This window comes from Dendroctonus ponderosae, unplaced genomic scaffold (genome assembly GCF_020466585.1).
Source record: "Dendroctonus ponderosae isolate FM_Combo_2020 unplaced genomic scaffold, Dpon_F_20191213v2 Dpon_F_20191213_1, whole genome shotgun sequence".
Classification (NCBI taxonomy): domain Eukaryota; kingdom Metazoa; phylum Arthropoda; class Insecta; order Coleoptera; family Curculionidae; genus Dendroctonus; species Dendroctonus ponderosae.
In genome coordinates this window covers 52,342,416-52,358,772 of record NW_026017110.1, presented here as the reverse complement: position 1 = coordinate 52,358,772, position 16,357 = coordinate 52,342,416, and the positions used below count along the sequence as shown (strand labels likewise).

Below are 16,357 nucleotides of genomic sequence, written 5' to 3'. Positions count from 1 at the left end.
TTTGTGTTTTATATTACACGTACAAACTGCTAATTTGGATGTAATACGTGAAAAATGTTAAAGATTTTCAGATTATATTCGCAATATGGCAACAGGAGGGAAAGGCTGATCGAACTGTCAAGGCCCACGACGTAAATGATCAAGACAGTTTCCTTGTGTCGTCAGTCAAAACCCTAAAATCGTAAACGTCAACATTTGATAATTAGATATGTGCTCTGAAAAAAATGAATCGAAGTGAAGGTTTTGTGAAAAGGCGAAATGTAGCACGAGAAAATAGTGACGGTTTACCAAAAGAAGACGGAGATGAGCGCAAACCAAGCAGGGATGAGGAAGTAGACGAAGGAGACTCCAAGGAAACCAGACTAACGTTGATGGAAGAGGTATTACTGCTTGGCTTAAAAGATAAAGAAGGGTACACCTCATTTTGGAACGACTGCATTTCGAGTGGACTCAGGGGCTGTATTCTAATCGAATTAGGTCTTCGAGGCAGAGTGGAACTTGAGAGGAATGGCATGCGAAGGAGAAGTCTCCTTGCTCGGAAACTCGTAGTGAAAAGTGACTCCACTGTAGGTGACGTTCTGCTAGATGAAGCGCTGAAACATCTAAAAGAGACAGATCCTCCGGAGAGTGTACAAAGTTGGATTGAATACCTGAGTGGCGAAACCTGGAATCCTTTAAAACTACGATATCAACTAAAGAATGTCAGGGAGCGATTAGCGAAAAACTTAGTTGAAAAAGGTGTTCTGACAACTGAAAAACAAAATTTTTTGTTCTTTGATATGACCACGCATCCCTTAACAGACAACGTAACAAAAACTCGTTTAATAAAAAAGATTCAAGATGCAGTTCTTACCAAATGGGTGAACAATCCACATCATATGGATAAAAGGATGTTGGCCTTAATATTCCTGGCCCATGCAAGTGACGTTCTTGAAAATGCTTTTGCTCCCCTAAATGATGATGATTACGAGCTGGCAACCAAAAGAGTAAGAAAACTTCTTGACCTAAACTTTGAGGAGGAAGCCAATAAACCTAATACTTGTGAGGTTCTTTGGGCAGTATTTGCTGCTTTCACAAAGTAGCATGGTTTAAATTCTTCATTATATTCAAAATAGTAAATGTATTTGTAATATCTTTTGTAAATTGTTTCAATAATATTATATATGTATTACAATTTGCAAAAAAGATACAGATATATATCTAAAATTGTTTAACTCTTATTGACGACTTCAATAAAAACGTATTATTATTTTCCATAATCTTTTAAACCTTACGGTATATTTTCGCAAATTGTATTATGTATGTCAATAATTTTATTTAGTTATGCTTCTAATGTTAAATACATATTTTGTTAAGTGGCTCACCTCACATATTAATTGTTTCCCAAATTTCAGTTTGTTTACACTGTGATATCAATTCTGATCGAAAAGTATTAGGTCTATAAATCGAGTCACTTTAAGTATTAACTTTAGGACTTTTGGAATTAAATGGACAAAACTGTGCAACATCAACGTATTTTTAAATAATTAGTTACTGTTGATATTCGCCCATTGATTATTTTATGAAGTTCCAGTGAAATTGTGCTCCCAATTGTAATTATTTGTGTTGATAGTAGTGATTCTTATGTATATTTCTGCATCCCATCAGATACTAATATTTCCTTATAGAAAACCTTGTTTGTCTTAGTTCTGAAGGCAAGTAACTACTTACAGTTAAAAATATTTGCTCTGACAGTGTCTGCCTTATGCTTGATTACAAAAATATTTCTTTAAAAAACAAGATAATTTGTTAGCATCAGTATGAATTTATATGTTAAGTTAAGTGTATGTCATATAATAAAAGTAAATGTCTCAAAAGTGTCTTTATTTCTCACTCAAACGGTCTAACACTATTTACAAAAGTTTCAACATAAATAACATATTCCTAGCTTTTTTGAGCCTGTTCTTTAAACAAAGTATTCATCCTTTCTTTCTCGATTTTCGACTGTTCTATGCTTCTTTGTCGTCTTGCTATCCTTTCTGCCTTTAAACATTTAGTCATTTCGATGTATTCATGATCACACTTTCCCAAAAGTTGTCTTGCTGGATACTGAAAACGGTAATCATTTACAAATCTTAATGTTAAATTATTAGGCAAGATATTGAATAATGTGTCTTCATAATTACGTAATATGTTTAAAACGTAAATTACTCATGTTATATTCATTGTTTTCTCTATTCGAAATCTAGCTTCGTCGGCACCAAGTTATATATTTTTTATTGTGGCGAAATGTTGAAAGAAGATACATGCTTTAAGTGTGTTAAATGGTTAAATGCTATGTGGAATTGGTAGATACGCTGCTTAGATCAGGATGTTTTTTTTTTTGTTTTCCAGAAGATATGAGTGCTCCACAACAATTTTTCAAGTTCAGACGAATGTCCGAAAATCCTGGAGAATTACCGGAGATATTAATATATTTTGAACATAATCAGAGATTGAAGGTGAGCATATTTCAGCGCCAGAAATTAATATCATTTTTAGCGAGTTTGAACTTTTGTCAAAGAAGTGTAGATTTTGTACATAACATGTTTCCAGTATGTGTAGAACATATATCACAGGCAATAAAAGACTTCAATGGAGTTTTTCAACTTTATCACAAGTCAATTGTACTGACATTGAAAATTGTGTTGTTTTTATCGAAAGAAATGCCTGATATTGAAACCGATGGCAATTACATGCAAGACCATATTTAAATTCTGATAAATTGGAACAATCGATCAAATATAGGTGAAAAATTTCATGGTTGCTAGTAGAATACATAAATCAAATCAAAATCAATTATGTAACTTTGCTCAAGATGGGGCATTTTTGCTTGAATTTATGAAATTGGTTTATTTATATTGCAGGTTCTTTTTTATCTGGTTTTGTCCCCTTTTCCATTCTAAAAAATTTGGTCATCTTATTTCATTAGATTTCATTTGATTCATGGAGAGTGCAGTTCATCAGTTTAAGCTTTGAATGTCCATATTAATTAACATTTTTATATGACCTTTTGGTTTATATTTTCTTAATTTAGAATCCTCAGATGAGTTCCATGGCAATTAGTGCGAACATTGTGTAAACTCATTCTCTGTGACTAAACTTTGATAGATTTTCACTTACATAACAGCGTTTAAATGCACATTTACATTTATCATATTTATACCAAATAGTGTGTTATAAATTAAATGTGACCATAAATTAAATAGCTGTTTTGACTAATAAAGTTATTTAATTTTCTAAATAATCTTTATTTTACTTACATCTATCCGGCACTGTCGTAATAATTTAATTAATTCATTACACTTATCAGAGTGAAGGTGTGCAGATAAGTCGGTATGCATGATATTAATTTAATAAATAATTTTAATTATTAAAATATATTTGTATATTTATTTATTTAGAAAGGCATGTGACGGTTGACGTAACTGACAGTTATCATCTGTTCAATACAATATGGGGTGTTATTTTTTAAGTGAAACAAATACAAAAAATCTGTGGTGCACGCCAATCAATGCTTCCTTCAAATATGAATATTACGAAAGTAACATGAACTTTTCCTTGTAAAATTCCATTGCAAAACGAAGAAAATGAAGTGTAGAAACAATTGGTAAAATAAAATATAATTATTTTGAATTTATTGGGTCATTAAATATGTTGGTCCTAGGCCACCGTATATACACTTCTGTGTATGTTGGGCTCTCGTTGTACTTCAACATCCCCTTCTGGTATTCCGAAAACTCCCGAGCAGAGATCGACGAGTCGTTCGTAAATGTTGCTGACATTTAGCGTTTCAGTGACAAACAGCTGTGTGTTCGTGGTTTTTGTAGAGTTCGGATCTGTGACATTCAAAACATTCTTTTTTGTAAACTTTTGAAAGAACAATGTTTCAATATATTGCTGTGATCTCAAAAGGGTTGTGATACTAAGGAATTAGAAGAAATTCACAATTTTTTACCCGATTTTAGCATGGTCCAAAGAAGCATTGACCCTAGTAAGTAATTCAGAAGAACTAAAAGAGTTCCTCCAGTTCTTTGTTTTTCTCTTGTAAATACTTGTCTGTAGCTTGGTGCTCGTTTTATCTTCCATGTATCGTAATTCTGTTACGGGCAAGGTCTTAAAAATGTACATTATAGTTTATTGTCGTAATTAATTGTTACTCAATATCCTGTACCCTTCTCTTTTTTAACTATATTATTTATTTATATCGGTGCTACTGGCAATTTATATTAATCATCAATGTCTTAGACAAATTATTTAATTTAACTTTGCTGCGTATGTTACATTGGAACAGTTCTGCAATATTATTTTACAGCTGATTGTTTGCCAAGCTGCAGCTTTGGTTTATATTGGTAATCAATTTTCTATTAAAACTACAGCAGCTTATGCTAATGCGCTATATTGCACATTTTTCTAAGGTCTAAATTTAGATCAAATAGGGTTTGCACTAAACTGTTTCACAATAAGTAATGACAATCATATAATCACTCACATTCAGTCACTAATTAAATACGTAGGCACGCAATAAAGATTTCATTTCAAATCTTCATTGCATGTTCACTATTACACATTATCGCCATTTAGGTTTAATTATTTTTTTTTTAATTTTCGTGACTATCATGTTGCGAAAAAAGTAACAGAACATGCACTACAAATCTGATGCTTCCTATCTAAATATCTAATACTTTTCTTTCCACGTTATCTTTTACATTTTGTATCACCAACGGTTGAAAATCATCATAAATAAATCGACACCAAGCAGCATCCCAAATAGGAGTTATGATTTGATTATAAAGTGAATTAAAGTTTATAAAATATCCATGAAGGTAATAAAGTAAAATCCTAATCAGCTATTTGTTGCTGAATTCAATAGCCAACTTTATATTTGCAACAAGTATTATTTAAATGTATTTGGAGAATATTATTTAGTTTATTTTAAACCTACCTAAGCAAAGAAAGATTTGGACATGATAAGTTGCATCTGTGCATGCAGCAGGAGGTAACATGTGTGACCTCAGTCTAAAAGACTACGTGTATTTTCTATGATGTTTGCATGGAAACGGGGCTATTTCATTGTTTTTATATTGCACAGAGAATTTTCATTTTTAACTCGATTTTACAAGAATTTAAATTCTCTTAAATGTCCCAGTTTTATTTTTACCGAAACCGTTCATGCCTGACCCTTATTACAGTTGTTCGTTCACATTGTTTCCTCGGTATTTCTTCAGTTGTTTGATTTACTCCGAAATGTTGCCTAATGAAATATTAATCTGTGGCTCATAAAATCATCGGGGCAATCAAGTCGAAAAGTGTTCGGTTTCGTCTCGGTGAAATACTTCATCTACCTCAAATTCTGTTTAAAATTGAGCCTAGCTGGTATTCTACCACCCAGAAAAAATATTTATATTATCATACAAAATGATATGGGTTCGTGCGAAGGCGCTTTAGGCGTACAAAGTGACTAAGTCGGTTCTTTTCCTGTAGCTTTTTCGATAATTTTATACAATAATCAAATAAACGATCTGAAAATAGTACATTACTTCTTTTTTACTCGGTTTTCTAATGTTACAATGTTTTAACAATTATATTGTTGACATAATAAATTATATTGTCTTGAAAAAAATCCTTTCTGGGATGTCACCGCATGAAGTTTTCCTATTTTTTCTAGCTTTGGGTAATGTCTTTTGACAAGTTGAGCAACTGTGAAACACTCTGTATATGTCTAAAATGCATTTCTGGAGACTGTTCATTATTTTCTGCAATCGACTAATATTAATATTTTAGTTGGTTTCTAGTTTATAATCACTAACAGTATATTAAAATAGCTGTTAATAACATTACATTTACGGTAAGAACCAAGAAGAACTTACGAAATATGTGTTTTTTTTTTTAATTACAAATATGAAGGACTTGTGAATTGTGAAGATCACGAACCTGAAATAATAGCAGTATACAATCTAAACAATTGCAAACTGGTTTTTGAAAACTCAACTTTAACATGATTATTTGTGTTTCAAAAGTAAATTTGTCAATTTTAGATGCTTAAAAGGTCAAATTAGTTTCCCTATTTCATAATAAAATTTCAGGAAATGTTTCCAACATAATGAAAGAAGTTGGACACATTTCCGTAGATATGCAAACGTTCGTTTGCATATGTTTTTCATTATATTCCTCGTGAAAAAAAAAACTGTAGTTTGCTATCTAAACGATAGCCCAATAATCCTTTACGGAAGTACAGAGCGTTGATATTTAATTTAAAAAAGCAAAATGTTAAATTTTATCAAAACGCACATTTGAAAACAAACCTCTATAAATATCTTTTAAATCTGAACAATTAAACAAAGTACAAAAAATACGTCAACACGGAAATAACAGACCATTCAGTTTTATTTTTTCTTTCATCATTGGATAGAGATTATTTTTGTGTTTAAACTGATGTGTCACTCGGTAGAGACTCGAATTTTAAAAGTAATTGTTATAATTCAAAAATACCGTGTGAAGTGGAAATATTTTTCCTTTTAAAGATTTGCTAATAGCTTGCTGGTACGCATGCAATAGGCAAAAATTAAATTTTTTTATTGCAGAAGATGTATACTTCTTAGCTACTCATCTCTGCATAATTTCGTTGAAATATCTCGACGCGGTTTAAACAAAATTAATCATGTTCCATTTGGTAAATTACATGTTAACACTCTGAACAGCCGAAGCTAAGATATTTTTGATTATTGTTCAAACCTCAAGCTAGTGGTATTTATTTTTTCTTTCCTCATAAAACACGCTCTAGGTACTGATTATTCAGTTATACAGGTGGACAAACATTGAATGAGAAATTGGTCGGTGCAATTCCATTCCAACAGAAATTCGGATTATCGATAAAATTACTTGCATCCATTTATACATTTGCTTCATGTTTCCGTAATAAAATATCGTTGACTCAAAGCTGGTGATCGTGGCGGTCAGCTGCTGCACCTCCATTACTGCTTCAATGATTTTGAAAATTAAAATTTCGACGGGCTGGAAATAATATCTTTGCACCAGCATTGTTTAGAAAAACGTTTGATAATCGATGATGGATGCATCAAATACTCTCCGGTCTAAAGTCATGCCTTTCCTTTCATTTAGGTATATTATTATATTCCGTACGTTCAGTGCATATTCACTGTGGGTCTGGTACTGGGCAAGTACCTATGACAAGCGAGCGAAAGATAAGAACTAACAAAATTATTTAGACAATAATTAGTAGCTACGTGTTGATCCCGTTCACATTCGGTGTACTTACCACAAGTTCCTCAAACAAACTTCTTCCTTACTCGGTTTTCTGAATCTTAATTTGAATAGTTTTGTACGGATATTTCTCATTCAGTTCGATTTACTCTCAAAAGTGATGTATGTGAAACATAATGAATGTGTAAGCTTAAAAAAGCTAAAAGATCATTCAGATGTCAAAATAATCGTTTTTCAAACTCAAAAATGCTTCATAAATTTTCCAAGTCTCTGGCTACGAAGCAAATCTATTGTGGATATTTATAGGCTAGTTGGCCTAAATTGACTTATTTTGAGCCAAGAAATTGTAGTATGTAGTCTTACATTGTCTATGCATTTTCCGCACACCTTGCATCTGCTCCTAGAAAACTTTCTTGGACGTGATTGATGAGAGAACGTATTTTTAAGTGAAATATCTACCACTAAACAATGAGCCATATTTATAAACATTCTGTATATTTGAAGGTTTTTATCAGTTGCAAACAATTTGTACGAAAAGTCTGATAAAAAATTAAAAAGTCGGAACGTTTTGGTGCAATGTCTGAGGTTTTGGCTTTAAACATTCGGTTAGCCTTCAGATTTCAACTGAAACCGAGAAAGTATAGGTGAAAAATCCTTCAAGCCTAAAATTATTAGCACCTTAATTATGAATGCTATTGCTTGCCTGAAAGGTTGAATGTAAGGAAATAATGCCTTTAATGACAAAACAAGACCACTATTTCACAATGGTGTTAACGAAATACACTCCGAAATAAAATAGAAAGTTATACCTATATTTTTGTTTTGTGATTGACGAAGGATACAAATTGTAGAGCGACAAACGTTAAAATGATTGTTCTTTAATTTAAATGCCGTGGTATTTAAAGTAGATTAAGTGCACAATAGGAAAGTCTTTAATTTCAAATTGACAGCTATAATTTGTTCTTCTGCTGCAATTAAACTTTTTATGTGCTTGTTTTCCCTATCAAACAAAACATGATTTCACGCGTTTGTTTACAATATCTTGTCCCATTGATTTGTAAATTGTTTGTTTTAGAAGGAAAATCCTCGGTAAAACCACAAAGCGTTCCGTTACGCGATACTATGTCCTTGTAAAGTTCAATTGTTCCATAGTGTTAGCTAAATAAATATTATACATATACAGGTGGCAATACAATTTTAAATGCAATCCACTACTAGTGAGTCGGTTTTTTTAAAGCTGGTCAAAAATTCTGAGCGAGTTCGGTGAAAAAATTTGATTTCGAGAATTTTTTCTGTCGTTGGAGTTGAAAGTTTTTGTATATATATGTATGTACATATATATAAGAAAAATATTCTATAAAATAAAAACTATTCATACCTGCATTTAAAGGTGTGACTAGTTATAAATGTATTGTTTTTAATTTAAGTTAAAAGATATACCAAGAAAGTAAATTCTCATTAGCTAAAATCAACAGCAATAAATTTTAAACCTCGTAACCTTTGGCATTACATTAAATGTTTGCATGCTTCATGCTTTAGATTAAATGCGAATTTAAGGCCCTGAAAATGACGCTGCGCTTGCCCTAAATTTTTCTGCCACTGTAATAGTATTTTCAAATGTTTGCTAATTATTTAACTTGATAAATTTCAACTGGCCGTGGCTAAACTATTTACCGGATTCCAAAGAAGCAATCAATTAACACGGATCCATTTGTACTTAACGGTATTTTGACTGAGTTTTATATAATATTTGGCTTGATTTGGATAGAAGAATTTTCAATACGTAATCAATTTATATTTCGTCCGAGCTCAATATTTTATAAGATTCTTGCTGATATCAGCAGATGTAAGAAAAAGTATGTCCCACAATGTAAACAGAGGAGCGCTTGTCTTCGTCGTTTTCCCAAGTCAGCATCTGATAAAACCTGATGCAGGAGAGTTAAATAAAAGTCTTGTTATTTGAAATCTCTTCCAGCTCTGTCCTATGCTGATTAACCACACACAATCAACTTTTTCTGACGTAAATTGCGTTCAACTTTGACACCAGATGCTGGATTTCCAAAAAGCATTTACCGAAATATTGTTTAGTATCATATTTGTCTATCAGACCCATTAATGCATTCGTAAGGAAATCTTATCGTCAGGTTTAACTAATATAAACAGAGTTGTACAGTTTTTTTATTGCAGAATTTTGTAGGTCTTTTAGGATTCAAAAATTGATTAATTCAAAAGTCCATATAAATATGAGTTTGAAAATTGTTTTTGAGACACCCGGTGTTTGAATTGTTTTTTTGTGTGTGAGAATGTTGCAGAAGAAAATGGAAGATTTCTTATACTAAAAAGCCACTATTATCTGATACTACTGAACATTACTGTAAGTTTTTTTGAGTATATTTAGTAGCCGTTGAGGGATTTTTTTTTCTGAAATTACTGCGTTTTTTCGCAAAAAAATATTAGAATATCAGAAGCTGCTAAGTGGAGAAAAAAAATTGCGCAAAGGAAAGACTACTGAAATTGCGCTCTGAACCAAATTTCTGCTTCTGATTTATTTGGAAAAAACATTAACTTTAGAATTTCAAAATGACGTTGATGCAAAACGGACAACGCTTTTTCATAGCAAGTTAGCATCAACTAACAATAGTTTTTTTTGCTTGGAGGTTTTATTTCTTAGAAACCATTGTAAATTTTTTTTAAATATGTATAAAAGCTTATAAAAATGTATAATATTTTTTCAAGTTAATTTCATTCTGAAGTAAGCGATATGCATATATATTAACATGTGGCCGTGACTTGATTAGTTTTTTAGTTAATATCCAATAAACTTCAAACACGGATCTAGTACTATTGTACTGGTACTGTATGTACTGTAGTTAAACGAACACACTTAAATCGCAGACGCTACAATAAATTACGAAACTTTGCAACCCAATTGATGAATCATTTTTGAGGCCCGAAAATGTAGGCCTGGGTAACACTGTGTTGAGTTGTTGCCGTTCTCTGAGTCAATGAGTTATAACTCGTCGGTTAATGAGTTATAACACACGCACTGCGCCAAATCCTGAAAATTCACTGGGTTACCCAGGATTAAATTAGAGTATTTTTGACTCTAAACCAGTGTCGTGCCCGAAAGGCTTGGCACAACTTTGACACTTCAAAGTGTCTAATGTATTTGTTGTGCCGAGCCCTTCGGGAACGACACTGGTTTTTGGAAAAACCTGTCAAGGGGCCAGTTGAGAATGTTTTTTGGGTTCAAACCAGTGTTGTGCCTGAAGGGTTCGGTCCAACGTCTACATTAAACACATTTGTATGTCACTAAATGACTTGGCATCGTTCCATCGCTGGTAGATTCGCAGAAATTGGCTAATGTACTTTTGCTTTGCACCCATTCTATTCGCTATGATGGTGCCAATACGAAACTTTCATACTAAAACTCTCATCTTGGTTTAATCTTGCTTAGTTTGGCAGAAACACATTTTTGAAGTGTAGTTTACGAAGAAACATTTGCAGCCCAAGTTGGAAGGTTTCCCAAATCGTCATCCATAATATCGCAGAAAGACGAAACTTTCAAAATCCACAGATTAATATGTGCTCTTTCCAACACACGCCTTGGCCACGTTCTATTCTACTCGGTTTGGCCGAACTGATTTTTTTGAAAATTTTGACGCAATTTACGCAGTCACCAAACACGCCATCAAGCCGTCTCACTCACTTTGGCAGAAACGTTTTTTTTTAATTAGCCGCAACTTAGATTTAACTTCTCTCGAACCAGTGTGGAGGCAAAAAACACAGTTATTGCGCCAGTGCGTTGTGTTGGCGCACCAACTCTTAAAAACTCACTGAGATACCCAGTCCTACGAAAATGTCCGTGATCATATTGTAATGCGTGTTTTTTCTTTTTCAAATATCCCCAGTAGATTTTCAAATATTTCAGTCATCGAAATTCTTGTGCAGCGAATCGTGTATTTTATTTTGTTAACATGTATGTGTTAGAAGAACGGAGTTTTAGCATTTCCTGGTCATTAAACAGGATGGTATTTAAAAAAATATCTATTAGATGCTATTTTCTTGTAAAATAAACGTCAAGGCATAAACTGAAAACGTGTTCTTACGGCTGATTTAAGGTTGCAATCAGAAAGTGTACTACTTTTTGCTCAAGCTTTGATGCAATGCTATTTGTTTTTTCCGATTACTCGAAAACTCTAATCAAAGCTTTTAAAGCGCTGTTCTTTTATCTTTTTAATGGTCTTTTTTAACTATAACTTCATCTCGATCTAACCAAATTCGTATTATTTACGACTTCCGAAATTCCTATACTTATCTTGCATACAGTGTATATCCAAACTTACGTAGTTCTTTAAACAAGTTTCCGTTGTGTGAATTTTTTTTTAAATCAACGCAAAACTTGTTAAAAAATAATATCAGCAGGAAAACAAAATAGTTTGATCTCGGATAACAGTAACAGCAAATAATAAAAATAAGTCATGTCCAATTTTCGTTATATTTGAAGAATTAGTTCTAAAACCAACTGCATTAAACATAAACATGGCATCTGTATATGTATTTATTAAGTGAAAGCCTCCGATATACCTAGATTCACAATTGTAACAATTTTTATGACTGTTATTTAGCTAATGGCATGAACAAGGATACATGCATATTAATGTGTATGAGTACATAGTTATGTAAAAAATTCTTTCAGCTTGTAGCCGCTCACCTAGCTTGCATGTTAATGATTAAACTGTTAGATCATTGTCTTTGAAAATGGTTTACTCTTTTTATATTACGCAAATTTTTTCACTATCTAATTTCTAATTTTCGGACCATTTCATTTTTCTGGTAAGATGGGTTTGCTTCTCTTGTCAGCCTGATTTATTTGATTATAGTCTTGCATGCAGATACCTTGACCTCGCGTTTTCATCAAGGAAAAATCAATGGCTATAAAATACCCCGGTTTTCTGTTACCCGCGAATTAGGCAAGTCACCTTCCATTGTGCCAAACCTTCGTACAAGAAAGTATCTTAACATTAGTTATGTTACAGTGCTATTGCAAAGACATAGTGTGACCTAAATGGCATAGAATCGCCATAGAAATGGCATTTGATTTGAAATAATGATAAGATAAAGCGACACGGCCTTCCAGTTTTATCTTTAAGATGCCTTCTACTTCTAAATATGACGAGGAAGTTCTGTATTTGTTACTGTTATTAATGAGAGGTGAAGCCAGTCATGTATACGCTTGTTAGTGAATCTTTCCAACTATATTATCATTGAGAGTTTCAAAGCGACTGTTACGGTTAGGCTTTGTAATAAATGAATATATTTTCATATGTTTAACGGTACAGTAAGCTCGTAAAATTTGGCGAAAGGACCCATAAAGCTTAATTGTAACTAACTCATTAAAACACATGTGCATTTTTTCAGTGTCTGATACATATTTAATGTAAAATTAGAATTAAAAGTCCTCGATACATAATGCTTGTTTTGAAACGGCGAGCAGCAGCAGCAACAGCACCATGATTTATGAATTATCATCACAGCCTATACACACCTACTTCCCTTTCTATATCAGAATATTGCACTTTTAAAGGTTAATATATAAAAGCTTATATACATTTTTTCAAATTGAATATTGCTTCAAAATCAATATTTCCCACTGCGGTGTATTTTTAGATTTACAAAGAAGGAACGAAATTTAAATTGTATAGGACATTCAGAATGATTCAAAATCATTCTTCAATGAGCTGTTTGAACATTTACAGCCATTTGAATCTCTGAAAATTTACTGTGGAGCTGTATATCAGTGAAACCCTCTAAGAGCTTTGTTACCCTATTGAACATATTTAGTTTTCTGTGAATGAGATGACTGTCAACAAAACACTGTATTGAATTTTCCGTGGTTGAGGAAAATAAATTGTTTTCAGACGAAATCAGAAGGATGGTCAATCATATTTCAGTAAATTAATGGCTTGCCCAAGAGTCAATCAATCAATTATAGGTTGTCCCAAAATCAATAGTTAGCCAAATTACCTTATGAGTTAAGGTGGGCGGCCTGCGAATAGTATTAACGCAATATTATAATTTGTTACTGTCTGGTCGCTGGTCTGGATTCGATTGCTAATCAGCGTTATGCTTTTTCTACTTAGGCAATTTTCCTATGAAAGTTCTGTTATACAAGGTTGTCTATCCAGTTTCGGCTTCTTAATTTATGGTTAGTTACAAGATATGTGTTTTATACGAAGAACTGTAGCAATAACTTTTTAAAATAAATAGCATATGCGAAAAACTATGGGAGATAAGGTAGTAGAAATTGGTTAGTACTCGTTCAAAGTTTGAAAGACAATGAAACCATATTAGATCAGATGTACCATCCTCTATAGTCGAAAGTCTGAAAAGATTATTATAATCGAAACATTGCCGACTACGAAAGTCTATAGTTTTGTATGTAATCGTTGTCATATTTAGGTTGTTTTGTTCAAATTACGTATTTCAAAGTACTAGGGGTAATATTTGAAATTTTCGTATGAGACGGGAAGTGTGAAAATTCCGGAAATGGTTTCGGTAAATTATTTCCTCATTCATAAAATAAATCTGATTTCATACGGGTATATTAGTAACCGAGAAAGTGGGTCAGTTAAAGAAGCAAACCATAAAACCCTCTGCATTATAACCCATCTTGCCTATCTTAAGCTAGTACAACAATGAGACTAGTATTCGGATTTAACATTTCAAACTTACATATATTTAATCACTACGCATTGAAATGTTGTTCATTTTAGTAGTGAATATCACGTTTGTATCCTAGCAGTTGTTTTCAATCTATACAAAGCAGTAAATATCGGATAATTAATTTATTTTTAATAAATTTGAAGAGATTATTTTAATAATAATTTTCTATAATGATAAGCTCATTTTATTTATTTTGTTCAATGTGCCTACCGATAAGACTTGCGTTGATTTTTAATCTCTTGGTTCACGATTACTGGAAAGTTAAATCATTTACAGTTTAGTGACTGATTATTCAGTCTTTACGTAGACTAATAGGTCCGAAACCGGTCCTGGGATCAAACCATTGTTCAGTCAGTATTCAAATAGAAATCTCATAAAAATCATTATACGAAATAACCTAACCCAACAACTAAAAAGGGAAACTCAAGAAATTAAAAATAAGTCAATAAACAAGTAGGTACCTGAGGGAACTAACTGATGATCAGAGCTGAGATTATTCACTGTGGAAAATCACCAGGAGATTAAACCTACCAATAAAACCAATTCCTCCAATTTGAGAAGAACGTGGCACATGGGCTAGAGACAAGAAAATGCTGCTCTATTTGGCACATACCTAGAAAGTATTTTCCAACCAAACGAGAAACAGGCAGAATGTCGTCAAACAAAAATAACACAAAAAATCAGAAATAAACTCAGTTACACCAAAGGAGGTAATTAGAGAAATAAAAGAAAACATAAATTCCAAAAAAGATCCAGGCTGTGATTTAGTTACGGGAGGCATACTCAAACAACTCCCAAAAAAAAAGGATTATTAAAATTACCCATTTAATTAATGCATCGTTTCGCTTGAAACACGTTCCTATGTTGTGGAAAACGGCAGATGTAGTTATGATACCAAAACCCGGAAAAACTGTAAACGAAGCTAAATCTTACAGGCCCATTTATCTTCTGCCTGTGTTATCAAAATTATTTGAGAAACTTTTTCATAGAAGGCTGAAGAAGATAATTGATGAGGGACAGATGGTTCCTTACCATCAGTTTGGCTTTCGCAATAAACATTCTACAGGCAATCAAGTTTATAGAACAACAGAAGCAATATACGAGTACCTAGAAAAGAAGAATATTTGCTCTGCCGTTTTTCTAGACGTCGCCCACGCGTTTGATAGAATTTGGCATGATGGCCTCATCAAAAAACTAAAGGCACTCTTTCCATTACAGTATGCACAGCTATTAGAATCATATTTAAACCAACGAACCTTCAGAATCAAACAAGAGAACGAATACTCGGAGGTAAAATACATAAAAGCTGGAGTCCCACACTATATTTGCTGATGATACTGCAGTTCTAGCAATAGGAAATTCCATAGAAGAGACAACTATCAATCTTCAATATGCAATAAACGCCATAGACGCTTAGACCGCACAGTGGCTGATTAAATTAAATGAAAATAAATCACAATCATAATGTTCATTTCAATTGTACAAATATAAATCATCTTGCGGTAGAATTAAATAACCAAACCTTTCTAATAATTCCTCACAAATAAACTACTAAACATTTTGAACTTAACCTTGATGGAAAGTTCACGTTAAAATGAAGACTGAACAATTAAAACTCAAATATAAAAGCATGTATTGGCTGCTGGGAAGAAGTTCGCAGGTTCGATCAAAAACAGACTACTGGTTTACCAACAAGTCCAACAACCAGTGTGGACATATGGCCTATAGGACATTAGGCCTAGACAATTACAATTGCCTACAAGTGTTCCAGAACCGGGTACTAAGGAACATTATTAATGCACCCTGGTATGTTCGGAATGAGGATCTGAATAATAAGTAATAGAATAATTAGTAGGATCAGGAGTTTTCATGTTCTCTATCCTCAACACAAAAAAGGGTAAATTTACAAAGAGTTAAGAATAATTATTTATCATCCTATGAGATTATGATCAAAATGAATATCCTGTCTGATTTACAGACGCAAAAAACACGTTTTTTCAAAAAAATAAAAGATCTGACAGAGTTTCAGAATAACAGAAAATGTTATATTTTACATCAATATATCAGTATCAATAATTGTACTGTTAATCAGCGACTGTAAGCTGGAATTGTAAATGATCATAAAAATTAAATCATCATCATGCCACAGCTATTCAATCCATTGTTGGATATAAGCCTCCTCAAGTTGCTTCCCAATTATGCGGTCCTCAGCGTGTCATGTGCAGCGTTTCTTCTAAAAAGAAAAAATATATATTCAATATATAATGTATTATTTGGAGATAATGCGATGACCCATTTATATACAGGGTTGCTCATTAGTGCGTCAAAGTGCGATATCTCAGTAAATATGAAGTTTACAAGAAAATTCGTCCAACGAAAGTTTTTCACG

The 16,357-nt window shown here is 32.7% G+C and overlaps 3 protein-coding genes across 3 annotated transcripts in view; 2 read left to right on the top strand and 1 right to left on the bottom strand.

Moving 5' to 3' along the window:
• The first annotated feature begins 126 nt into the window (after positions 1-126).
• LOC109533828 (Golgi phosphoprotein 3 homolog sauron) lies at positions 127-1,856 on the top strand. The gene has a single exon (XM_019899296.2). It carries the CDS (start codon positions 225-227, stop codon positions 1,080-1,082), a length of 858 nt encoding a protein of 285 aa, XP_019754855.1. The 5' UTR covers positions 127-224; the 3' UTR covers positions 1,083-1,856.
• LOC109533829 (COX assembly mitochondrial protein 2 homolog) lies at positions 1,847-3,452 on the bottom strand. The gene is made up of 2 exons (XM_019899297.2): positions 3,282-3,452; positions 1,847-2,088 (listed from the first exon to the last, which is right to left on the bottom strand). The coding sequence occupies exons 1-2, from the start codon at positions 3,360-3,362 to the stop codon at positions 1,924-1,926; spliced, it is 246 nt and encodes an 81-aa protein (XP_019754856.1). The 5' UTR covers positions 3,363-3,452; the 3' UTR covers positions 1,847-1,923.
• Positions 3,453-3,798: 346 nt separating this feature from the next.
• LOC109533827 (solute carrier organic anion transporter family member 5A1) overlaps positions 3,799-16,357 on the top strand; it is a gene marked incomplete in the record, with an annotated part of 30,482 nt that continues 17,923 nt past the window's right edge. Inside the window, 1 exon segment of the mRNA XM_048661592.1 lies at positions 3,799-4,012.

What these genes read in the sequence shown, in the direction of transcription:
- LOC109533829 (XM_019899297.2), bottom strand. Translation starts at nt 3,362, where the DNA reads ATGCATACCGACTTATCTGCACACCTTCACTCTGATAAGTGTAATGAA. An exon ending in TACGACAGTGCCGGATAGAT is followed by an intron (nt 2,089 to 3,281) that starts GTAAGTAAAATA and finishes TACCGTTTTCAG; the next exon opens with TATCCAGCAAGACAACTTTT.
- LOC109533828 (XM_019899296.2), top strand. Translation starts at nt 225, where the DNA reads ATGAATCGAAGTGAAGGTTTTGTGAAAAGGCGAAATGTAGCACGAGAA.